This window comes from Scyliorhinus canicula, chromosome 12 (genome assembly GCF_902713615.1).
Source record: "Scyliorhinus canicula chromosome 12, sScyCan1.1, whole genome shotgun sequence".
NCBI classification, from domain to species: Eukaryota; Metazoa; Chordata; class Chondrichthyes; order Carcharhiniformes; family Scyliorhinidae; genus Scyliorhinus; species Scyliorhinus canicula.
The window spans coordinates 54,723,569-54,749,258 of NC_052157.1; the positions used below are offsets into that span (position 1 = coordinate 54,723,569).

A 25,690-nucleotide genomic window follows, 5' to 3' on the forward strand; every position below is an offset into this window, starting at 1 on the left:
GTTCTGGAATCCCGAGTTGACTCTGCGTCTGTACTCGTTGGGAGTTTAGAAGGATGAGAGGGGATCTTATTGAAACTTACGGGATACTGCGAGGCCTGGATAGAGTGGACGTGGAGAGGATGTTTCCACTTGTGGGAAAAATTAGAAGCAGAGGACACCATCTCAGACTAAAGGGACGATCATTTAAAACAGAGATGAGGAGGAATTTCTTCAGCCAGAGAATGGCGGATCTGTGGAACTATTTGCCGCAGAAGACAGTGGAGCTGAGTGTCTTTAAGACAGAGATAGATAGGTTCTTGATTAATAAGGGGATCAGGGGTTATGGGGAGAAGGCAGGAGAATGGGGGTGAGAAAATATCCGCCATGATTGAATGGCAGAGCAGACCCGATGGGCTAAGTGGCCTAATTCTGCTCCTATGTCTTATGGTTTTCTGGTTCACTCTGAGCAGGGGCTCCACTCCCTGTGCCTCGTGTATCTTCCCCATTGGTCGGTGTTTGTGTGCTCCAGCATGCTGAGCAACAAAGTCAGTCACGTGGACCAGGAGGGCCATCACACTCAACCTCCCAGTCAGGTGGCAGAGGGCATTGGGGGGTGGAGGGGATGGAACAAGGGGACTTGGCATAACTTCCTGTGCCTGCCATCTCAGTGCATGCAGCTATCAGAGTTATCCATCCCAGTAGGATATTTCCCACAAAACCAAACCGCCCTCCCCCTCTGGACTTCAATCTCCAGGGGGCCGTGACACACACACAACGTAATTAACCACTCCGGGCAGCGGCATGCGTTGTACCGAGTGGATGACAAAAGGTCACACTTCCGCAGGTAGGAAATTAGTTCAAAATTCCTTCTCCTGATTTTGAGGGTTTGCCGCCGAACCATGGCGGAGAAAACGTTTGCGCTTCTTCATTTCTCAGAATTGTCCATTGAAAGGCAAACTGGCCAGGATCACGCTCACTCTCTCAACCCCCGGCTCCAGCAGCACCACACCAAACCTCCCCAAGACCCCTCCATATCAAATTCCCCACCAGAGGGTAATTAGAACGGTCTGTATCCCAGATGTGTAAGAGCTGTGAACACCTGGTGAGTCTCGCTTACATCAACGACTTTGGGGTAGGCAGTCATTGACGTCATCCACCCTCGGCAACGGCAATGCCACATTTCGCTGTTCCTAATCTGTGCTGAGGCTGGTGCCCATGGGGCAACAACGGAGAGAAGTGGGACTGAGATGTCTGGAAGAGTTTCGGAATATTGGATTCCAAGTATTGGGCAATGTACGGGTTAAAAGCGTGGGGTTTGAGTGTGTTCCAATGCACTGGTCATGTTTCTAAAAAAATAATTCTATTTTGCAGGGCCTGGGTGCTTTTTGCAGATAGAAGGTAAAATTGACAAAGGAATGTGTTTGTCAGTCTGGGCTAACGGTCAGCGGTTTGACTGGGAAAGTCCCGGGGAGTTAATTTGCTTTGCGCCCTAAAAAGATCATTTTGATTTCCAGCTTGTGGAGATGAGATCATTCCTGGGTAGAGCCAAGGAGGTCAGAGAGACATTTTGAAAAGGTTTAGAGAGGCAGTTTTTGTGTAGAAATCTTTGGAGAGAGGAGTTGAATTCAGGATGGTGTTGAATGGCGCAGCAGTGTTTGAGGGACAAAATGTCCTCCTCCTGTTGAAGCGTTCCTATGCGGAGGTGAAGTCGCTTTGGTCTAATTGCTTCTCTCTCTCTCTATTTTCAGGTTCTACAACCAGCGGAATGTCTGGGCCGGTGAACGTGACTGACACCATGATTAATACCACCCTCTCCAACACCGTGACCACAATTGTTCGCAACATCACCCTATCGGGTAAGGAATACCCCATTCTTTCTCTCTCACCGTGGCAGCCCGCGGCAATACCGGATAATAATAATAATAATAGCTTATTGTCACAAGCAGGCTTCAATGAAGTTACAGTGAAAAGCCCTTAGTCCCACATTCCGGTGCCTGTTCTGGGAGGCCGGTACGCGAATTGAACCCGCGCTGCTGGCCTTGTTCTGCATTACAAGCCAGCTGTTTAGCCAACTGTGCTAAACAAGTGGCAGGCACTTACCATCTCCAATAAGAGAGATTTAAATAATCGCTCCTTGACATTTAATGGCAATATCATTGCCTAATACCCCACTATCAACATCATGGGGGTTCACTATGGCCAGAAACTGAACTGGACCCAGCCATATGAATACTGTGGCGACCAGAGCAGGTTAGAGACTAGAAAACCTGTAGCGCGCAATATACCTCCTGACTCCACAAAGCCTGTCACAAGGCAGAGGTCAGGAGTGTGATGGAATGCTCTCCACTTGCCTAAATGAGTGCAGCTCCAACTACACTCAAGAAGCTCAACATCATCCAGAACAAAGAAGCCCCGCTTGATCGGCACCCCATCCACAAATATTCACATCCTCCACCACCGACAAACAGTGGCAGCTGTGTGTTCCACCTTCAAGATGCACTGCAGCATCTCACCAAGTTTCTTCAGGCCGGGCAGCCATTACTAAGGAAGGACAAAAGCTTCATTGGAAACTAACAAGGGAAACCTATACCCAGGCACAGAGTCGCTACTCTCGCTGATGATTGCACAATGTTCAGCATCACACATGACTACTCCGACACTGAAGCAGTCAGTGTCCAAATGCAGCAAAACTGGCCTATATCCAGGCTTGGGCTGACAAGCTGCAAGTAACATTCACGGCACACAAGTGCCAGACACTTACCATCTCCAAAAAGAGAGATTTAAACCATCACTCCTGGACATTCAATAGCTGATAAGTGGTAGGCCAGATCCCCGTGTGTGTCGTGCTGTGCTGTACCCGAGCTTAGCTGACCAAAGGGGTGGTCCTCAGACAGGGCGGGTCCTCAATGCCGTTTCTGCACTGCCTGAGCAACCTGAAACGAACGGGCAAGAATGTAGTCATTGTGGAATTGCTGCCTCTATTCCCGGAATAGAGGGGCACCTAAAAAAAAGGGGAGCCAAGATGCTCCTAGTGAAAAGTTGAACTGGGCTCCAGACATTTCAGCTGAGTCAAGTTCTGAGAAATATCGGTGGACAAACTAACGTGCATGTGAGGTGGTCACAAGCTTTTCAGCTGAAAACCAAGTGGCCAATCTCCAAATCAAACATTTAACATATGTGGTGAATGTGATTCGCACCGGATTATAATCTGTATATACATGTGTCTATATTTGTAAGTGCAGTTGCACTACCTGTCCTCCAGGGGGAGTAGCTCTGGGAATGCTCGAGTTGTACGGGGCTTCTCCCTTGGCTCTGCCCAGGACTCCTCCCCCGGAAGCTGCTGTATAAAGATCAGTCCCACATGGTCAGCCGGCCAGTTCACCAAACGTTCAATGGCTAATAGGCTGGCTCTGTTGTGAGTATATTAAAACCGCTATTCTAACCCTACAAGCACGTGTCCGTAGAATTGTTGGTTCCAACAACATACAAACAGACAAACATAACCAACATGCGTGCAGGTTCCATCAGAAAGGACAGCGCTTCTCTCAAGCGGTTCCTCTTTTTACATCATCTGGACACCTCACTTCTCTTCATTCTCTGCGAACAGGGTCGCAAAGGGGTTGCCGTGTCGGGAGTCAGACATCAAGTCATCCTCTTCTCCCGGATCCCATACCCTTGTATGGATCAGGCATGCAATTTTGCATTGTGTAACCGGGGGTCACTCTCATCGTTTCGGACAAGTCTCCAAGAATTGTCCCTGTGCCAAATCGTGGGGTCTAAATTTGAAGGAGCGTTGTCGGGGTCGTCAGTGTTGGGTGGTGGGTTTGGGTGTGGGTCTGGATTTTTTATGTAAGTGATCTCTAAATCACTGGAGTCGGGGTCGAAGTCGCTGACGTGGGGGCTGTAGGGTGGAGTGCTGTGGCTGTCCTCAGTCTCACAATCACTGTCACTGTCTCTGCTGTGGCAGCTTGTGGGCGTTCCGGGGCGTGGTCTGAAGTCAGTGGGCGGAGTCAAGGTTGAGTCCGATGAGGAACTGGTCTGTGAGGGGGAGGGGGAAAATGTGTCTCCTGTGGGCGGAGCGAGGTGTTCTGCTGCGTCTAGCAGGACATGGTGCGAGTGGTTTGACTGTGTTCCATAAGCCTTTAGCTGGTTAATATGGAACCACGCAGTCTTACCGTTGGGGTACTTTATTCTGTATACTGAGGGGCTGATTTTGTCCGAAATATGAGTACGGGCCCGAAAATTTTGGAGCCAAAAACGTGCTGGGGTTATATACAGATAACATCACTTGTTGCCCAACATGAAATTCTGTGGGGTGGACATTTTTGTTGAAAAAGGCCTTGCTCTGTTTCCGCCTTTTACCCAATTTTACTGCGGCTGCTAACTGAGCAGGCTTTCCAGTCCCAACTAGTTGTTTAACTGCTTTCTCGTGTGCGAGGGCCGTCACTTCTGGGCTTGTCGAGTCCTAAAAGGAATTCTGATCCTTTCATAGGGCGTCCGGTCATGAGTGTGTGTGGGGTGAAACCTGTAGATGATGAAACAGTATTTCTTATGAACATAAGAGCGAATGGGAGCACTGAATCCCAAGTCGAATTGTTCTCCTGCACCATCTTTCTAAGGGTCGATTTTAGAGTCTGATTCAAGCGTTCCACTATCCCGCTTGACTGGGGGTGATACACAATGTGAAAGTTCTGTTTGATTCGGAATATGGTCAGGACATTCTTCATGACCCGTCCTGTAAATGAGATCACTGATCTGATTCTATACTTCTAGGGAGTCCCCATCTTGTAAAGATGTGGTGGGTCAGGATCTTTGCAGTTGTCTTTGCTGTGTTGGTGCGTGAAGGGAATGCCTCTACCCATTTGGTAAAGGTATCTATGACCACCAGAACATATTTATAGCCATTCCTGCAAGGGGGCAATGGACCTATAAAATCGATCTGGAGGTTTGTCCAGGGGCCATTAACGGGGCGAGTGTGGCTGAGTTGTGCGTTCTTTGAATACCTCTCCGGGTTATTCTGCGCACAAATTAAACAATTCTCTATATAGTGAATAACATCTTGTCTTAAGTTGGGCCACCAACAGAGTTGTCTAAGGTGTGTTGTGGTAGGGTCGATCCCTTGGTGTCCATGACCGTCATGGAACAAGGCAATCATTTGATTTCTGTCCTTTTCAGGAACCACATACAATTTATCTTTTATGATCACACCCTCATGTGTGGTCAAAGCGTGTTTGAATTTATCGTACTGGGCCACAAAGTTTCCTTTTAAAATCTCCCGGAGATTTTCGTCCTGCTTCTGCGCCTGTACTAAATCTTCTATTTCTGTCTGTGAGACCTGCACTGAACTCACAGGGGCGCTAGCTGGTGCGCTAGCTGGGGGTGTCCAAAAGTGACCTCGCCTGGAACCTGCTTTAGCCAGTGCGTCGACTTTTACATTTCCAGGGGGGGATGATCGATGGTGACTTCTAACTTTAATGATGCCATACGTCCTATCCTTTGCCTTCTCTAGGATATGGCGGAGTAATGGGGCTGATGGAAGGGGCTTCCCGTCTGCGGAGACAAAACCTCTTGTCCTCCACAGGAGTAGAAAATCTGTTAGGCTGTTACAGACAAATAAACTGTCCGAATATATGTCTGCTGGGCTGGGGAACGAATCTGGGTGGTCCACTATATATACAATGGCCGCGAGCTCTGCTGCCTGCCCGCCTAAGTAACCTGGTAACGTTAATGAAATCTCCTCTAGTGCGCGTCCCTGCGCATCTTCCACATAAATCCCGCATCCAGTGAGCGTTCGCCATCTAAACCTGTGGATGAACCGTCCACATAGATTTTCAAGGGGGCACACGTGTCTATGTGCTGGGGGCTCTGGCTTGAATTCCCTATCTTCCAAGGGGCATCTTGGCAATGAATGGTCCTGTGTTGTGTCGGGGTGCTACTATCTTGCATTTGTGCGGTTGTCCTGGATACTGTAGGTTGTCCGCTAAAAATGTGTGTGTCTTGGTCCGTTTAACTGTTATGTCCCGTCCTTGTAACAGTAGTGTCCACCTAGCTGCTCTTATCTGGCTAACTGAACCGTCCTTCAGTCGTCCGTCTAAAAGTAACTGTGTGGGGGTGTGTTCGGTCAAAATGGTGATGGGATTGAGTCCGGTAATGTACGAGAAGTACTGAACTGCCCAAAATACTGCTAGTAGGTTCCTCTCGCAGGCTGAAAATCCTTGTTCTACGGGGTCTAAAAGTCTGGAGGCAGAAGCCACTGGTCGTAGCTGCTCGTGCCGTTCCTGAAGGAGCACGGCCGAGAGGGTCAGATCGGTGCTTGTTACCTCTATTGCATAGGGGGAGAGTTGGTCTGGGACTTGTAGCGCGGGTGCTGCGCTAAGGGCTTTCTTTAATTCTTCCACAGCCTCTGTACACTGCGGAAGACGGTGCTCCTTTCTTAAAGAGGTCTGAGAGTGGGGCTGCCTTGGTCGCAAAACCATCGATATGGTTCAGACAGTACCCAACCAGTCCTAAAAATGACCGGAGGGCTGAAAAATCTTGGGGAAGGGGCAATTTGACGATTGTTTCAATTCTTTTGAACTCGATCTCGTGTTTGCCGCGTGTGATGACTGTACCCAAATACATCACCTGATTCTCCAATATCTGGGCCTTTCTGGGGTTAACTTTACATCCAATGTCTTGTAAAATTTCCAGGAGCTCGGCCAGAAGCGTGATGTGCTCTGTCTTGGTGTCTGTCTGCAGTAATAGGTCGTCCACATACTGTACCAGACATTCAGGTCGGGAAAATTTGGCTAATCCATTTGCCAGCTGTCGGTGGAAAATGGAGGGGGAATTGTGGAATCCTTGTGGGAGGCATGTCCACGTATACTGCTGTCCTTTAAATGCGAAGGCAAATTTGTACTGGCACGCCTTTGCCAATGGGATTCACCAGAAGCCATTGCTAATGTCCAATATCGTGAAATATTTGGAGTGGAGTCCCTGCTTGAGCATGGTCTCGGGACTTGTTGCTACCGTGGGGGCAACTGCTGGGGTAACTTTGTTGAGTTCCCGATAATCTATGGTCAGACGCCATGATCCGTCGGGCTTCCTCACTGGCCAAATAGGTGCATTATTAGTTGAGGCTACTGTCCTAAGTACACCCTGCTCTAATAAGCTCTCTATAACCTTTCCCATTTCTCCCTCTGCTTCTAGGGGAAATCGGTACTGTCTCTGTGGTCTCGGGTCAGGTCCAGTAACTTGAACTTGTCCAGTCATTCTGCCGCAGTCGTGCTGGTGACTGGCAAATGCTGTCCTGTGTCTGTTCAAAACTGCCCTAACCTGTTTGTCCGTGCTAAGCGTGGTCGGGTGTGGCGCTAACAATTATACTCAAAGCCGAGAGACTAGTACAATAGAGGCTTTATTGCTGTACGATGTTGTCCCTCCATCCGCAACTGTAGACTGAGGGTCTGAGCAGCTCTCATACATATTTATACACAAGCTCCCTGTGGGCGGAGCTAGCCGGCAGGGGCTGACCGGAGGAACCTGTATTACAGGTACAGGCATACATTCCCCTACTGCAGTACACATAACTACAGTGGTTATCTCACCACATTCACCCCCTGTAAAAAATGAGTCCGGCGGGGGTGACATGTAACTCTAATACAAAGGATGCTATTTACAAGAGGGTCCAACAAGGAAAATCAAGAGTCCATCCGGTTAGCAGGTTACAGGTTGAGCCGAATCGGTGGTCGGACGTTCCGCTGTGATCGGCGTAGCTGTGGTGGTGACGTCGGCACAGGCGGTGATGGCCCCGATGGTGCAGGTGCTGGCGGTGTTGGTGCTGGCTGCTGGCGGGATGACTCCGAGAGCAAGCCGAAATCTTCCATGTCCTCCAGGGTGGGCAGGGGGATGAGGGATGGACCTGATGGGGACGAATAGGGGGGCGCTGGGGTTGGCGCAGGAAGGGGTGTGGGCATGGGATCGGCACCTGAGGGAGCCAGGTCCCGGAGCGAGACTGTGTCCTGGCGGCCGTCGGGGAACTCCACGTAGGCATACTGAGGGTTAGCGTGGAGAAGGCGTACTTTGTCCACCAGGGGTTCCGCCTTGTGGTGCCGTACATGCCTACGGAGAAGGACTGGGCCCGGAGTCGTGAGCCAAGTCGGGAGCGACACTCCGGATGTGGACTTCCTAGGGAAGGCAAAAACACGTTCATGGGGTGTACTGTTAGTTGCGGTGCACAGTAGCGACCGAATGGAATGGAGCGCGTCAGGGAGGACCTGCTGCCAGCGAGCGGCTGGGAGGTTCCTGGACCGTAGGGCCAGCTGGACGGCCCTCCATACCGTCCCGTTCTCCCTCTCTACCTGCCCGTTTCCCCGGGGGTTGTAGCTGGTCGTCCTCCTGGAGGCGATACCCCTGCTGAGCAGGAACTGACGCAGCTCATCGCTCATGAATGAGGATCCCCTGTCACTGTGGATATAGTCGGGGAAACAGAACAGGGCGAAAATGGAATCCAGGGCCTTGATGACGGTGGCAGACGTCATATCTGGGCATGGGATGGCGAAGGGGAACCTAGAAAATTCATCGACCACACTAAGGATGTAGGTGTTGCGGTCGGTAGAGGGAAGGGGCCCTTTGAAGTCCACGCTGAGGCGTTCAAAGGGGCGGGATGCTTTCACCAGGCGCGCGCGATCTGGCCGGTAGAAGTGCGGCTTGCACTCCGCACAGATCTGGCAGTCTCTGGTGACTGTCCGTACTTCCTCGACGGAGTAGGGCAGATTGCGGGCTTTGATCAGATGGTACAAGCGGGTGACCCCCGGATGGCAAAGGCTGTCGTGCAAGGCACGGAGCTGGTTCACTTGTGCACTGGCACATGTACCTCGGGAGAGGGCGTCTGGGGGCTCGTTGAGCTTGCCGGGGCGATACAAGATCTCGTAGTTAAAGGTGGAGAGCTCGATTCTCCACCGCAAGATTTTGTCATTCTTGATCTTGCCCCGCTGCGTGTTGTTGAACATGAAGGCTACCGACCGTTGGTCAGTGAGGAGAGTGAATCTCCTGCCGGCCAGGTAATGCCTCCAGTGCCGCACCGCTTCAACGATTGCTGGGGCTTCCTTTTCGACAGAGGAATGCCGAATTTCGGAGGCGTGGAGGGTGCGTGAAAAGAATGCCATGGGTCTGCCGGCCTGATTCAGCGTGGCGGCAAGGGCGACATCTGAAGCATCGCTCTCTACTTGGAAAGGCAGAGTCTCGTCTACGGCGTGCATCCCCGCCCTGGCTATGTCAGATCGAATGCAGGCGAAGGCCTGTTGGGCCTCGGCCGAGAGGGGAAAATGTGTGGACTGGATAAGTGGCCGGGCCTTGTCTGCGTATTGCGGGACCCACTGGGCGTAATAAGAGAAAAACCCAAGGCAGCGTTTGAGGGCCTTGGGGCAGTGGGGAATTGGGAGCTCCATGAGGGGGCGCATGCGGTCGGGATCGGGCCCCAGTAGTCCGTTTTGGACTACGTAGCCAAGGATGGCTAAGCGGTCTGTGCGGAACACGCATTTCTCCTTGTTGTACGTGAGATTAAGGAGAGATGCGGTGTGGAGGAATTTAGAAAGGTTGGCATCATGGTCCTGCTGGTCATGGCCGCAGATGGTGACATTGTCGAGGTACGGGAAGGTGGCCTGCAATCCGTACCGGTCAACCATTCGGTCCATTTCTCGCTGAAAGACCGAGACCCCATTCGTGACGCCGAAGGGAACCCTCAGAAATTGGTACAGACGACCGTCCGCCTCAAAGGCAGTGTAGGGACGGTCCGATTTACGGATGGGGAGCTGGTGGTAGGCGGATTTCAGGTCAATAGTAGAGAAGACCCGGTACTGTGAAATCTGATTGACCATATCAGAAATGCGGGGTGGGGGTACGCGTCGAGCTGTGTGTACCGGTTGATGGTCTGGCTGTAGTCCACGACCATCCTGTGCTTCTCCCCGGTCTTAACCACTACCACCTGGGCTCTCCAAGGGCTGTTGCTGGCCTCGATGATACCCTCCCGAAACAGCCGCTGGACTTCGGACCTGATGAAGGCCTTGTCCTGGGTGCTGTACCGTCTGCTCCTGGTGGCGACGGGCTTGCAATCCACAGTCAGATTGGCAAAGAGGGAGGGGGGCTCGACCTTGAGGGTCGCGAGGCCGCAAACGGTGAGGGCAGGTAGGGGTCCACCGAATTTGAGGGTGAGGCTCTGGAGATTGCACTGGAAATCCAGGCCTAGTAGGAGTGAAGTGCAGAGGTCGGGGAGAATGTACAGACGGAAACGGCCGAATTCCACACCCTGTACAGTGAGTTTAACCAGGCAGAAACCCCGGATCGGGACAGAGTGGGAACCGGAGGCAAGGGAGATCTGCCGGTCGGCGGGATGGATCGCAAGGGAATAGCGCCTTACCATGTCCGGGTGGACGAAGCTCTCGGTGCTCCCGGAGTCGATGAGGCAGGAGGTCACATGGCCGTTGACCAGCACCGATGTGGAAGAGGGTGCCAGGTTGCGAGGACGGGACTGGTCGAGCGTAACGGAGGCGAGCAGTGGTTGGTGGGCGGTTGAGTCAGATGAGTCCGACGAGGAGCGGTAGCGACCCGTGTCCCGTGATGGCGGCCCCTGGAGACGAGATGGCGGCATCCGCAGTACCTGTGGGTAAAATGGCGGCGTCCATGGCGCGCACGTTATGGGGTCGGAACAAAATGGCGGCGCCCATGGAACGCACATGGCTGTGGTGGATGAAGATGGCGGCGCCCATGGGGCGCACATGGCGGGGGCGGCAAAAGATGGCGGCGCCCACTGATCGCACGTGGGGTCAGGGGAAGCGGACGGCGGGGCCCATTGAAGGAGCGGCTGAGGCGTGGGGACCGGCGGCGCGATAGCGGCGACCGTCCGGGACTGACACACCGCTGCAAAGTGGCCTTTCTTTCCACAAGCTTTGCAGGTCGCTGTGCGGGCCGGGCAGCATTGGCGAGGGTGCTTCTGCTGGCCGCAGAAGTAACAGTGGGGACCCCCAGGGGGTGCGGTGCGGCGGGCAGCGCAGGCATAGTGCGCGGGGGCGGCTGCTGGGGGGGGCCGTTTGCGGGGTCCACGAGGGGTGGGACGGATGGGCCTGGGGAGCCGTTTTCGGGGTCCACGAGGGGTAGGACGGGTGGGCCGAGTGGCTAGCGGAGTAAGTGTGCGCACTACGGGAGGCGGCCGTCATGGAGAGCGCCAGGGCCTTTGCGGCCGCGAGGTCGGGGGCGACCCCTTCCAGCAGTCGTTGCCGGATGGGGTCCGATGCAATGCCTGTAACGAAGGCATCGCGCATGAGTAAGTCCGAATGTTCCGCGGCTGTGAGGGCCCGGCAGTCGCAGTCTCGTACCAGAGGTATAAGGGCCCTCCAGAAGTCCTCAATCGACTCACCCGGCTGCTGGACGCGAGTAGAAAGTTGATGCCTCGCAAACAGGGTGTTCGCCGATGGTGCAGAGTTCTCCTTGAGCAGTTCCATAGCTGCGGTGTAGTCGGTCGCATCTCGAATGAGCGGAAAGACGCTGGAGCTAAGTCTGGAGTACAGGAGTTGCTTTTTCTGAGCCTCCGTCGGGGGAGGGTGTGCTGAAGAGATGTAGGCCTCTAAGACTGCGAGCCAGTGATCAAAGTCTTTTCTGGCGTGAGGCGAATGTGGATCCAGCTGCAGGCGGTCAGGCTTGACTCTGATGTCCATGGTGACTGGGAAATTGTACAGCAATAAATTGTGGCGCTAACAATTATACTCAAAGCCGAGAGACTAGTACAATAGAGGCTTTATTGCTGTACGATGTTGTCCCTCCATCCGCAACTGTAGACTGAGGGTCTGAGCAGCTCTCATACATATTTATACACAAGCTCCCTGTGGGCGGAGCTAGCCAGCAGGGGCTGACCGGAGGAACCTGTATTACAGGTACAGGCATACATCCCCCTACTGCAGTACACATAACTACAGTGGTTATCTCACCACATCGGGTCAAAACAATAGTCGCCTACTGCGCTAATTCTGTTCGCATACTCTCCTACTGTGAGAGTTGCGGGTGCTCTGTCAGATTTTGCCATTCTCCAGACACACTGATTTACTGGATCGAACAACAGGCTGTGTGCATTCATGAAGTCAATACCCAGTATGTGTTCTGCTGTGCGGGGCAGATTAACTAACACAACTGGTGGAGATGTTCCCTAGCTGAATTGATACGGGGCTGTAATGTGTCCCTGCTGTGAGTGACCTGTAAATCCGCTGAGTGTAATTGAAGCTGTAGTGGGCCACGTGTCTGCCTGTGGTGTAGTGGAGGAATTAATGGTAGTGCGGGACCCTCCTGTGTCCCAAAGTAATTCTATGGGCTTCCCTCTAATTTTTGCTGTGACCACCGGTCTTCCTGATCGGTCCCAGAGGGTGTCACAGACCCAAGTGGGGGAGCCCGAACACCGTCAGTCCGTTCCGTCCACATTGGTCTGTCCTGACTGTGTCCCTATACTGTTGATTGGCTTTGCTTTGTTCCTGGTCAGAGTGCCTGTCTGCTGGCCTCTATGAGATTTCTACGGGGCGTTGCATTCCCTTGCGAAATGTCCTAAATGTCCGCAGTTGTAACATTCCTGCGACTTCTGTGGGGGGCTGTTCTTTCCTTTGTTTACCCATGCGGGGTTTTGGTGCGCTCTTACTGCCTGCATATCTGCTGCAGCCTGAGCTTCTTCTGGGGTCTTTACTTTAACCTTGCCTTGGACAGATTGTTCCCAAGCGCGGGACAATCTTTTCAAAACCCATTTTTCATTATGGGCCTCTTCTGAGGGGTCATAACTGCTGCAGACATTCTGTCCTGCATCTGTGGCGTGGGAGATGATTGCGCGGGTCCATTTAACCATATTATCGCGGGTTAAATGAGCGTGGTCTAAATCGCCAAAAACGGCAGTGAAATGAATCCACAGCCTTCCTGCGAATGCTGTGGGATGCTCTGTCCTTTCCTGCCTACACTTATTTAGACCTTCGACTGGGTCTCCTCTGTTGTCGCCTATCGCGTCTAAAATAGCTGTATGCATCTCTTCGAGGGTGCCTCCTCCAACGTTCTGTGGGTCGGGGAGGGCTGCTACAACTGATGAGTCTAAACTCAACACTGTGAGCTTCACTTGCTCTCGCTCATCCAGGCCGTACATGGTAGCCTGCTGTTTAACTCTTGCGAAAAATTGGTGGGGGTCTGCAGTGGGGAGGAACGGGGTGATTTTCTCACATGCGTCCCTTAGTTGTGTTACGGTTAATGGGGTGGTGTAGGTGACCTCGGGTGCGCTTTTTGTGGTTGCCTTTCTTTGGGTGGTGACTGGGTTCATAGGTGCGGGTGTTATCTGATCTGTGGGGGTTGGGGCGCTTTCCTTTTCTGTTGCGCTGCTGGCGCACATGTTCCCTGAACATAGCGCTGCGCGGTTTCGCTTAATTCCTGCCAATCTGGGGCATTTTCCTCACCTAACTGGGTTCCAAATGTCTCTTGGAACCCATCCTGCACAGAAAGCAGAGATTGCAGCTGCGCAATCTGCTTCCTACATTTCGCATGATCCACTGTGCTTTGCCTTTGCTCAGTGGTGGCAGCATGGAGTGCTCTTACAGCTGCCTTTAGGTCAGAGCATTGCCTTTGCAGTGCCTCTACCTGCTTCTCTGAATTTTCCCTGATCAGAACTGCGTGCTGCACATCCTGATAGGCTTTCCCATACTGGGTTTGGGAACTGCTCAGATGGGCTAGACAAGACTGATGTGCCCTCTTGGCATCATCCACCTCTCTATCCTTCTCTGCCAACTTCCTTCTTAATTCTAGATTCTCCTTTTCAATGTCCCTGACATCCACTTTGCTCATCCTATTCCTCTCTTCTAATTCTTGCGGAGTGTCCAAACGACCTCCTCTGTGCCTCGCAATTGTGCCAAGCAGGACACAATTACCATTGGCTTGCGTGCTTTACCTATATTCTTTTTATGAATTTGAGATAGGTTCTCCCACCAAGTATGTCCTATACTCGCGGGACCTGTCTCCTCATTCAGACAAAACTCACTCCTTTCCCTTTGAGGTACTTCCTGAGTTCCAGCTCCCATACGGGACACTGGCCTACTCTGCCACTGTTGGTCGCTGCGACCACGAACGTTCATGAGGCGTTCCATTGCCTGCATGGCCATTTCCTTTTCTTTATGCTCTCTTTAATTTGGAACGAGGGATGATAAGGTAATGCTTTTAAAATACGGGTACGGCTTTCGCTATGTTGCGACGTATAAAACTCCTGACAGTTTGTCGCAACAAAAAATCTCTTGGTTTAACCTTACAACCCTGTTAGTTACGCATGCAAAAACACACTTCTGAATTATGATTATTGGTTTGAACTCCTTGAACACTTGTGGTTTTTCCTTTTCCCAATTGGATTTCTGATTCAAATTTCTGGGTTCTCTCGGAGCCACTTCTAATCGAGTCCAGGCGGAGTCGCCACTAAATGTTCCTTGTTCTGGGTGAGTGTGCTTAACACTCAATTTGGCTCTGTATCGTTACTTAGCTCTGGAGTCGCCAGGTATCATTAAGATACCACCACAAGCTTCAAGGTCAAGTTCAAAGCAATAAAACCATACACCAATTAGTCAGTTCAAACAACTGAGTTTATTATAATACAATTATAATACTACCCATGCAGACGCTAAGAGGATTAAACTATTCCTACCACTAAATAAACCAATACCTATCTCGAAGGGAACTGCCGGATCAGGGGACAAGGCCTCTTGCTCTGCTCTGTTCTGCAGACTTCAGGTTGGTACGGGTTAGAAAGTGGTCAGGAGTGTCTATCTCTGGTAGCGATCGTTGTGAGACTTACTTGCTGGCAGCTGCTGTCCCAAACCTCTCCTCTCTCTCGTTCAAGGACTTCTTGGCAAAAGCTGGTCAAAATGCTGGTCCAGAGAGGAGGGCTGGGTAAGAAGAATGAACTAAGTGTGGGACCTGTCTTTTATAGGTCCCAAGGCTCCGCGCCCTTTTGGGCGGACCCTTTTCCTCCTGGGAATCGATTGGGCCTCTTCACAATCGATATGTTTGAATCCCCCCAATACTGAGGCTGTTCCTTGGCTACTGGGTGGGCCTTCAGGTGCTTTGTTTTCGGACCCCGCTGGTGCCGGGGTGTCTGGTTTCCCATACACTGTTGCAATCACTTCCCTATTTGTGTCCATTGTCCCTGGGATCGTTCCATTACTATGTTAACTATCCCGGAGATTGCCTCATTAGTATGCGGAATGTTCGTTTCGGTGCTGTCTGCTCTTTTAGCAGACAGAATACACATTGGCTTGGTGCAGCCTGCTTGTGCTGTGTTAACATTGTCCATTTTAACCTGTAAGCTTTGCGTTCCTCCATTTTGTATTTAGGGAATGGCCAACTTCGGTGGCTACAAAACAAGGGGCGCGATTCACCGAAATGGAGACAAAGTCCTGATGCGGATTGAAAACCGGAGTGTTTCACTCCGGCGTCGGAGCCCGCTCCCAGCCCCGTATTCTCCCGCCCCCGGGGGGCTAGGAGCGGCGTCCCGTATTTTACGTGCGCTGGGCCTTGGATTCGCGTAAAAAGTGGCGCCGCGTAAATAATGCAGCCGGCGTCGTGTAAATGAAGTCACCCGTGCATGCGCGGTTTCCGTCCTCCCCGAGGCTGCCCCGCAAGAAGATGGCGGATGGATCTTCTGGGGCGGAGGAGGAAAGGAGGTCCTCCTTTAGAGAGGACGGCCCGCCCATCGGTGGGCCCCGATTGCGGGCCAGACCCCATCGGAGCCCCCCCCCCCCCACCCCAGTGAAGGAAACCCCCTCCCCCCACAGGCCACACCCCCAGCGTTCCAGCACAGTTCCCGCCGGCAGCGACCAGGTGTGGACGGCGCCTGCGGGAACCTGTCGGGTCGGAGCGGGCGCTCAGCCCATCTGGGCCGGAGAATGGGTGGGGTACCGGAGAATCACCGTTGTGAGTGTCTCGGGCGATTCTCCAGCTGGCACGGCGCAGAACTCGACGGGGCCGTTCTCGCCGGTTGGGAGAATGGCGGGGCGACATCAGACCGCGTCGCGCGATAAAATGGCGCGGCCGCCGATGCTCCCAACCGGCGCGGCCTCGGAGAATCGCGTCCAAGATTATTTTTAAAATATGACCACTGCAGTCTCACACACTCGAACACAGGCTTTTAACATTTAAATGGCCAAATGTTTATAATCCGATATATCTACAATCCTCTATTCATCACACTTGCAATTGATCAGTGTCGTTAACCTCTGTCAAACCTCTACACCTGCGGCTGCTGCTCACCATGAGTTAACTATCTTTCTTCAGGAACGGCAAACGGAAGTCCGACAACCATCTCCCTGACCAGCCAGCGGATTGAGACAACCTTCCCTTCACTGTGACATGTAAAGGGCGGAACAATCTTAATCCTGATCCCCGATTCTCTCAACTCCTTCCCCTCTCTCCATGCTGCTGTGCTCTGAGTCTCATTGGTTTGTCAACCCTTCAGTGTTGGTCTGGGGTCCATAAGTCCAAAAGGCTTAGGAGCAGAAGGGGGCCATTCAGCCCATATAGCCTGCTCCCCCATTCAATGAGGTCATGATTGATCCAATAATCCTCAACTCTACTTTCCCATTTTATCCCAATAATCCTCGATTCCCTCACTGGTTAGAAATGTGTCTATCAGAGCCTTAAACATACTTCATGAGCCAGCATATGCAGCTCTCTGTAGTAAGAAATCCACAGATTCACTACCCTTTGAAAGAAAAAAATCCTCCTCATCTCAGTTTTAAATGGGTGACCCCCTTACTCTGAGATTATGGCCTCTGGTCCTGGGCTCTCCCACAAGAGGAAATATCCTCTCAGCATCGACCCTGTAAACTCCCTGAGAATTTTATGGGCAGGATTCTCCGACCCTCCGCTCCGGAATCGCGCCCGACATGGGGTCGGAGAATAGCTGTTCACGCTGGAAATCCAGCGCGACGGCGTATACGGGACTCTTCGCGACCTGCCAGCCGCGCGCGCGTTCGGCGCAGCGCTGGTCGGCGCAACGCTGGTCGGGGGCTGTTGGAAGGGGCCCCACGGCGATTCTCCTGGCGGCAACTGGCCGAGTTCCTGCCGGCGTGGTTTATATCTGGTACCTTCCAGCAGGAACTCGGACCCACGCTCGCGGTGGCGGTCCTGGTTTGGGGGGTGGGGGGGGGGGGGGGGGGGGGGGGCGCGGAGGGAATCTGATTCTGGGGGGGGGGTAGCCTCATCGGTGGCCAGGCCTGTGATCAGGGGCCACCGATTGGCGGGCCATCTGGATCTGGGTCGGACCTACCGTTCCCCGCGCGGGCCCGCTATATGGGTCCGCCATGTCGGTTGCTCCCGCTCCAAAGTGGGCTTGCAGCCGCGTGGTCTGGCTAGCTGGGCCACACCGGCAGCCAGATTCGTGGGAGGCACGCTGGAGCCCTGTTAGCTCCCTGGAAAACAGAGACTCACCCCAGACTTTCAAGGAAAAAGTCTGGAGTAATTCTCGCCCATTTTCTGGTGGGCGTGGGGACTTAGTCCCCAAAAGGGAGAATCCCGGCCTATATGTCTCAATAAGGTTACCTCTCATTCTTCTAAACTCCAATGAGTACAGACCCAACCTATTCAGCCTCTTCTCATAAGAAAATCCCTCCACACCCGGGATCGACCGAGTGAACCTTCCCTGGACTACCTTCAATGTCAGTATATCTTCCTTCAGTAAGGGGATCGAAACCATTCACAGCATTCCAAGGGTTTATGATGGGGTGTCAATCAAACATGGGGTGTCAAACAAAGCAGTTCTGCTTGAGTGTTGTTGGAGCTGCATTCATTCAGGCAACTGGGGAGTATTCCATCACACTCTTGACCTGTGACCTTGGAGATGGTGGACAGGCTTTGTGGGGGAGTCAGGAGGTGAGTAAATGTGTCCTGCACATTGCGCCTCACTTGGTGAGCGTAATCTAGGAATTGGAGATGTATTGGAGGACGCAACTGGTGAAAAGCCATCATGAAATTAATGAAGATTGGAGATTTATTCTGTCATTCACTTTGAACATCCCTCTTTCTCAGATCTCTAAATATTGAAAATAGGAGGAACAAAAGGCCGCTTGGCTAACTGTAAAGCATCATACAATCAGGAAACGAGTCCTATTGCTTTATGATGAGCACAGGAAGACCATGCGGCACAAGGTCGGATATGTTGGCTGACCAAAGCTGGAGAGTTGGGTGCAAATCATGTGATTGAGCCTCCAAGAATACACTTCACCAGTTTTAGCTGGCTAATTAGCAACATTAGCCAGGATGATGTTGGATGGGCCAGCAGGGCTTGAGAGGCAGAATGTCCTATCCTGTTGAAGCGTTCTCATGCGGCAGTGAAGTTGTCTTGGGCTAATTGCTTGACTCTCTCTCTCTCTCTCTCTCTATTTCAGATTCCACAACCAGCGGAATGTCTGGGTCAGTAAGCGTAACTGGCACCATGTCTAATGCGAGCACCATGATAACAATTGATCACAACACCACCCTGCTTGGTAAGGAATAAGCCATTTGTTCTCACTCACCATGATGACTCGAGGCAATACTGGGTAGACATTACTAAGGAAGAACAAAATCTTCATTGGTAACTAACCAGGGAAACTTATACCTAGGCACAGAGTCTCTATATATTGCACAATTTTCAGCATCATTCGCAACTCCTTAGACACTGAAGCAGTCCACATGCAAATGCAGCAAGACCTGGACAATATCCAAGCTTGGGCTGATGAGTGGTAGGCCAGACAATGACCATCTCCAACAAGAGATAATCAAACCATCGGCCCACGACAGTCAGTGTCATTACCATCGATGAATTCCCTCTCTATCAACATCCCCATGGGTTCCCATTGACCAGAAACTGAATTGCACCTAGCCAGGTGGCGACAGGAATAGGTCAGGGGTTGGGAATCCTACATTGAGTAACTCACCTCTTGACTCCCCAAAGCCTGTCCACCACCTACAAGGCACAAGTCAGGAGTGTAATGGATACTCTCCACTTACCTGGATGAGTGCAGCTCCAACTACAACTCAAGATGCTCGACACCATCCAGGACAAAGCAGCCCCACTTGATTGCTCCCCCTTCCACAAACATTCACTCCCTCCACAACTGCCGCACAGTAGCAGCCATATGTATCATCTACAAGATGCACTGCAGCAATTCACCAAGGCTCCTTAGGCAGCTCCTTCCAAAACTGCGACTGCTACCATGGAATCATAAAAAGGTTACATCGAAAAAGAGGCCTTTCGGCCCATCTTGTCCATGCCAACCCAAGGACACCCAGGTGCCCTTCCTAATCCCTCTCCCTGCACCTGGACCATAGCCCTGTATTTTACAGCAATTAATGTGCAGGTTCAGGTATTTTTAAAAAGAGTTTAGGGTCTCTGCCTCCATCACCAACTCGGGCATTGAATTCCAGACACCCAGTACCCTCTGCATAAAAAAGTTCTTCCTCACGTCCCCTCTACACCTTCTGCCTCTTATCTTGAATCTATGTCCCCTGGTTCTAGAATTCTCCACCAGGGGAAACAATTTTATCCTGCCCACTCTAGCTCTTCACCTCATAAGTTTGTACATCTCAATTAAATTACCCCTCAGTCTTCTTTGTTCCAAGGAAAATAACCCTAACCTATCTAATCTCTCCTCGCAGGGACACTTTTCTAGCCCTGGCAACATTCTTGGTAAACCTCCCCTGTACTCTCTCCAGAGCAATTACATCCTTCCTGTAATGTGGTGACCAGAACATTACACAATGCTCCAGTTGTGGCCTCACCAGTGTTTTATACAATTCCAACATTATACCCTGAATTTATATTCTATACCTCTGCCAATGAAGGAGAGCATTCCATATGCTTTCTTGACATCCTTGTCTACTTTAAACTGCAGCCTTTCGGGACCTGTATACTTGTACGCCAAGAACTTTCACTTTGTCTACCCCTCTTAGTATATTCCCATTCATTGTGTACTCCCTATAACTGTTTGATCTTCCCAAATGCATGACCTCACACACTCTGTGTTAAATTCCATCTGCCACTTTATCGCCCATTGCCCCAATCCATCTGGATCATTCTACAGATTGTACCACTCGGCCAACCTTTGTGTCGTCTGCAAATTTCCCAATCGTGTTCCCAACATTCACGTCCAAATCGTTAATATATAACACAAAGAGTAAGGGTCCCAACACCGAACCTTGTGGAACACCACTTGAAACAACTTTCCATTCGCAAGGGCAGGCATTGACCATTAATACCCTTTATATCCACTGCACTATCTTCATGAACCCTTCTTGTTACTCCATCAAGGAACTCATTCAAATTTGTGAGACAAGTTCTTCCTTTAACAAATCCATGCTGTCTATCCCTGACTAGTCCATGCCTTTCTATGTGACAGTTAATCCTATCTCTCAGAGTTGATTTGAATAATTTGCCCTCTACTGATCCAAGACAAACTAGCCGAAAATTGTGTGGCATTTCCTTCACCATCAAGAAGGAGAGCTGCAGATACCTGAGAAACCCACCACCTGGAGGTTCCCCACCAAGTCACTCACGATCCTCATTTGGAAATGTATGGACTGTTCCTTCAATGTCGATGGGTCAAAATCCTGAACTCCCTCCCTAACAGCACAGTAGGTGTACCGACACTACGCAGGTCACCACCCCCTTCTCAAGACAATTAGGGATGGGCAACAAATGCTGGCCTAGCCAACAAAGCCCACATCCCGTGAATAAATAGAATAACAAAACAATCCAGGTGTTCACACTCTGACTCCCAAGTTCTGGAATCCCGAGTTGACTCTGCGTCTGTACTCGTTGGGAGTTTAGAAGGATGAGAGAGGATCTTATTGAAACTTACAGGATACTGCGAGGCCTGGATAGAGTGGACGTGGAGAGGATGTTTCCACTTGTGGGAAAAATTAGAAGTAGAGGACACCATCTCAGACTAAAGGGACGATCATTTAAAACAGAGATGAGGAGGAATTTCTTCAGCCAGAGAATGGCGGATCTGTGGAACTATTTGCCGCAGAAGACAGTGGAGATGAGTGTCTTTAAGACAGAGATAGATAGGTTCTTGATTAATAAGAGGATCAGGGGTTATGGGGAGAAGGCAGGAGAATGGGGATGAGAAAATATCAGCCATGATTGAATGGCAGGGCAGACCCGATGGGCCAAGTGGCCTAATTCTGCTCCTATGTCTTATGGTCTTATGGTTCACTCTGAGCAGGGGCTCCACTCCCTGTGCCTCGTGTATCTTCCCCATTGGTCGGTGTTTGTGTGCTCCAGCATGCTGAGCAACAAAGTCAGTCACGTGGACCAGGAGGGCCATCACACTCAACCTCCCAGTCAGGTGGCAGAGGGCATTGGGGGGTGGGGGGGATGGAACAAGGGGACTTGGCATAACTTCCTGTGCCTGCCATCTCAGTGCATGCAGCTATCAGAGTTATCCATCCCAGTAGGATATTTCCCACAAAACCAAACCGCCCTCCCCCTCTGGACTTCAATCTCCAGGGGGCCGTGACACACACACAACGTAATTAACCACTCCGGGCAGCGGCATGCGTTGTACCGAGTGGATGACAAAAGGTCACACTTCCGCAGGTAGGAAATTAGTTCAAAATTCCTTCTCCTGATTTTGAGGGTTTGCCGCCGAACCATGGCGGAGAAAACGTTTGCGCTTCTTCATTTCTCAGAATTGTCCATTGAAAGGCAAACTGGCCAGGATCACGCTCACTCTCTCAACCCCCGGCTCCAGCAGCACCACACCAAACCTCCCCAAGACCCCTCCATATCAAATTCCCCACCAGAGGGTAATTAGAACGGTCTGTATCCCAGATGTGTAAGAGCTGTGAACACCTGGTGAGTCTCGCTTACATCAACGACTTTGGGGTAGGCAGTCATTGACGTCATCCACCCTCGGCAACGGCAATGCCACATTTCGCTGTTCCTAATCTGTGCTGAGGCTTGTGCCCATGGGGCGACAACGGAGAGAAGTGGGACTGAGGTATCTGGAAGAGTTTCGGAATAATGGATTCCAAGTATTGGGCAATGTACGGGTTAAAAGCGTGGGGTTTGAGTGTGTTCCAATGCACTGGTCACGTTTCTAAAAAAATAATTCTATTTTGCAGGGCCTGGGTGCTTTTAGCAGATAGAAGGTAAAATTGACAAAGGAATGTGTTTGTCAGTCTGGGCTAACGGTCAGTGGTTTGACTGGGAAAGTCCCGGGGAGTTAATTTGCTTTGCGCCCTAAAAAGATCATTTTGATTTTCAGCTTGTGGAGATGAGATAATTCCTGGGTAGAGCCAAGGAGCTCAGAGAGACATTTTGAAAAGGTTTAGAGAGGCAGTTTTTGTGTAGAAATCTTTGGAGAGAGGAGTTGAATTCAGGATGGTGTTGAATGGGGCAGCAGTGTTTGAGGGACAAAATGTCCTCCTCCTGTTGAAGCGTTCCTATGCGGAGGTGAAGTTGCTTTGGTCTAATTGCTTCTCTCTCTCTCTATTTTCAGGTTCTACAACCAGCGGAATGTCTTGGCCGGTGAACGTGACTGACACCACGATTAATGCCACCCTCTCCAACACCGTGACCACAATTGTTCGCAACATCACCCTATCGGGTAAGGAATACCCCATTCATTCTCTCTCACCGTGGCAGCCCGCGGCAATATCGGATAATAATAATAATAATAGCTTATTGTCACAAGCAGGCTTCAATGAAGTTACAGTGAAAAGCCCTTAGTCCCACATTCCGGTGCCTGTTCTGGGAGGCCGGTACGCGAATTGAACCCGCGCTGCTGGCCTTGTTCTGCATTACAAGCCAGCTGTTTAGCCTACTGTGCTAAACAAGTGGCAGGCACTTACCATCTCCAATAAGAGAGATTTAAATCATCGCCCCTTGACATTTAATGGCAATATCATTGCCTAATACCCCACTATCAACATCATGGGGGTTCACTATGGCCAGAAACTGAACTGGACCCAGCCATATGAATACTGTGGCGACCAGAGCAGGTTAGAGACTAGAAAATCTGTAGCGCGCAATATACCTCCTGACTCCACAAAGCCTGTCACAAGGCAGAGGTCAGGAGTGTGATGGAATGCTCTCCACTTGCCTAAATGAGTGCAGCTCCAACTACACTCAAGAAGCTCAACATCACCCAGAACAAAGAAGCCCCGCTTGATCGGCACCCCATCCACAAATATTCACATCCTCCACCACCGACAAACAGTGGCAGCTGTGTGTTCCACCTTCAAGATGCACTGCAGCATCTCACCAAGTTTCTTCAGGCCGGGCAGCCATTACTAAGGAAGAACAAAAGCTTCATTGGAAACTAACAAGGGAAACCTATACCCAGGCACAGAGTCGCTACTCTCGCTGATGATTGCACAATGTTCAGCATCACACATGACTACTCCGACACTGAAGCAGTCAGTGTCCAAATGCAGCAAAACTGGCCTATATCCAGGCTTGGGCTGACAAGCTGCAAGTAACATTCACGGCACACAAGTACCTGACACTTACCATCTCCAAAAAGAGAGATTTAAACCATCATTCCTGGACATTCAATAGCTGATAAGTGGTAGGCCAGATCCCCGTGTGTGTCGTGCTGTGCTGTACCCGAGCTTAGCTGACCAAAGGGGTGGTCCTCAGACAGCTGAAACGAACGGGCAAGAATGTAGTCATTGTGGAATTGCTGCCTCTATCCCCGGAATAGAGGGGCACCTAAAAGAAAAGGGGAGCCAAGATGCTCCTAGTGAAAAGTTGAACTGGGCTCCAGACATTTCAGCTGAGTCAAGTTCTGAGAAATATCGGTGGACAGACTAACGTGCATGTGAGGTGGTCACAAGCTTTTCAGCTGAAAACCAAGTGGCCAATCTCCAAATCAAACATTTAACATATGTGGTGAATGTAATCGCACCGGATTATAATCTGTATATACATGTGTCTATATTGTAAGTGCAGTTGCACTACCTGTTCTCCAGGGGGAGTAGCTCTGGGAATGCTCGAGTTGTACGGGGCTTCTCCCTTGGCTCTGCCCAGGACTCCTCCCCCGGACGCTGCTGTATAAAGATCAGTCCCACATGGTCAGCCGGCCAGTTCACCGAAAGTTCAATGGCTAATAGGCTGGCTCTGTTGTGAGTATATTAAAACCGCTATTCTAATCCTACAAGCACGTGTCCGTAGAATTGTTGGTTCCAACAACATACAAACAGACAAACATAACCAACATGCGTGCAGGTTCCATCAGAAAGGACAGCGCTTCTCTCAAGCGGTTCCTCTTTTTACATCATCTGGACACCTCACTTCTCTTCATTCTCTGCGAACAGGGTCGCAAAGGGGTTGCCGTGTCGGGAGTCAGACATCAAGTCATCCTCTTCTCCCGGATCCCATACCCTTGTATGGATCAGGCATGCAATTTTTGCATTGTGTAACCGGGGGTCACTCTCATCGTTTCGGACAAGTCTCCAAGAATTGTCCCTGTGCCAAATCGTGGGGTCTAAATTTGAAGGAGCGTTGTCGGGGTCGTCAGTGTTGGGTGGTGGGTTTGGGCGTGGGTCTGGATTTTTTATGTAAGTGATCTCTAAATCACTGGAGTCGGGGTCGAAGTCGCTGAAGTGGGGGCTGTAGGGTGGAGTGCTGTGGCTGTCCTCAGTCTCACAGTCACTGTCTCTGCTGTGGCAGCTTGTGGGCGTTCCGGGGCGTGGTCTGAAGTCAGTGGGCGGAGTCAAGGTCGAGTCCGATGAGGAACTGGTCTGTGAGGGAGAGGGGGGAAATGTGTCTCCTGTGGGCGGAGCGAGGTGTTCTGCTGCGTCTAGCAGGACATGGTGCGAGTGGTTTGACTGTGTTCCATAAGCCTTTAGCTGGTTAATATGGAACCACGCAGCCTTACCGTTGGGGTACCTTATTCTGTATACTGAGGGGCTGATTTTGTCCGAAATATGAGTACGGGCCGGAAAATTTTGGAGCCAAAAACGTGCTGGGGTTATATACAGATAACATCACTTGTTGCCCAACCTGAAATTCTGTGGGGTGGACATTTTTGTTGAAAAAGGCCTTGCTCTGTTTCCTCCTTTTACCCAATTTTACTGCGGCTGCTAACTGAGAAGGCTTTACAGTCTCAACTAGTTGTTTAACTGCTTTCTCGTGTGCGAGGGCCGTCACTTCTGGGCTGGTCGAGTCCTAAAAGGAATTCTGATCCTTTCATAGAGCGTCCCGTCATGAGTGTGTGTGGGGTGAAACCTGTAGATGATGAAACAGTATTTCTTATGAACATAAGAGTGAATGGGAGCACTGAATCTCAAGTCGAATTGTTCTCCTGTACCATCTTTCTAAGGGTCGATTTTAGAGTCTGATTCAAGCGTTCCACTATCCCTCTTGACTGGGGGTGATACACAATGTGAAAATTCTGTTTGATTCCGAATATGGTCAGGACGTTCTACATGACCCGTCCTATAAAATGAGATCCCTGATCTGATTCTATACTTCTGGGGAGTCCCCATCTCGTAAAGATGTGGTGGGTCAGGATCTTTGCAGTTGTCTTTGCTGTGTTGGTGCGTGAAGGGAATGCCTCTACCCATTTGGTAAAGGTATCTATGACCACCAGAACATATTTATAGCCATTCCTGCAAGGGGGCAATGGACCTATAAAATCGATCTGGAGGTTTGTCCAGGGGCCATTAACGGGGCGAGTGTGGCTGAGTTGTG

The 25,690-nt window shown here is 51.0% G+C and overlaps 1 protein-coding gene across 1 annotated transcript in view; it reads left to right on the forward strand.

The window, feature by feature from the left end:
• The window catches only part of LOC119974754 (serine-rich adhesin for platelets-like), a 253,856-nt gene that overhangs the window by 56,622 nt on the left and 171,544 nt on the right, over window positions 1-25,690 (forward strand). The window contains exons 7-9 of the mRNA XM_038813953.1: window positions 1,728-1,835; window positions 18,393-18,491; window positions 22,494-22,601. Coding sequence (XP_038669881.1) covers window positions 1,728-1,835; window positions 18,393-18,491; window positions 22,494-22,601 — 315 coding nt within the window. The remainder of the gene's footprint in view (window positions 1-1,727; window positions 1,836-18,392; window positions 18,492-22,493; window positions 22,602-25,690) is intronic.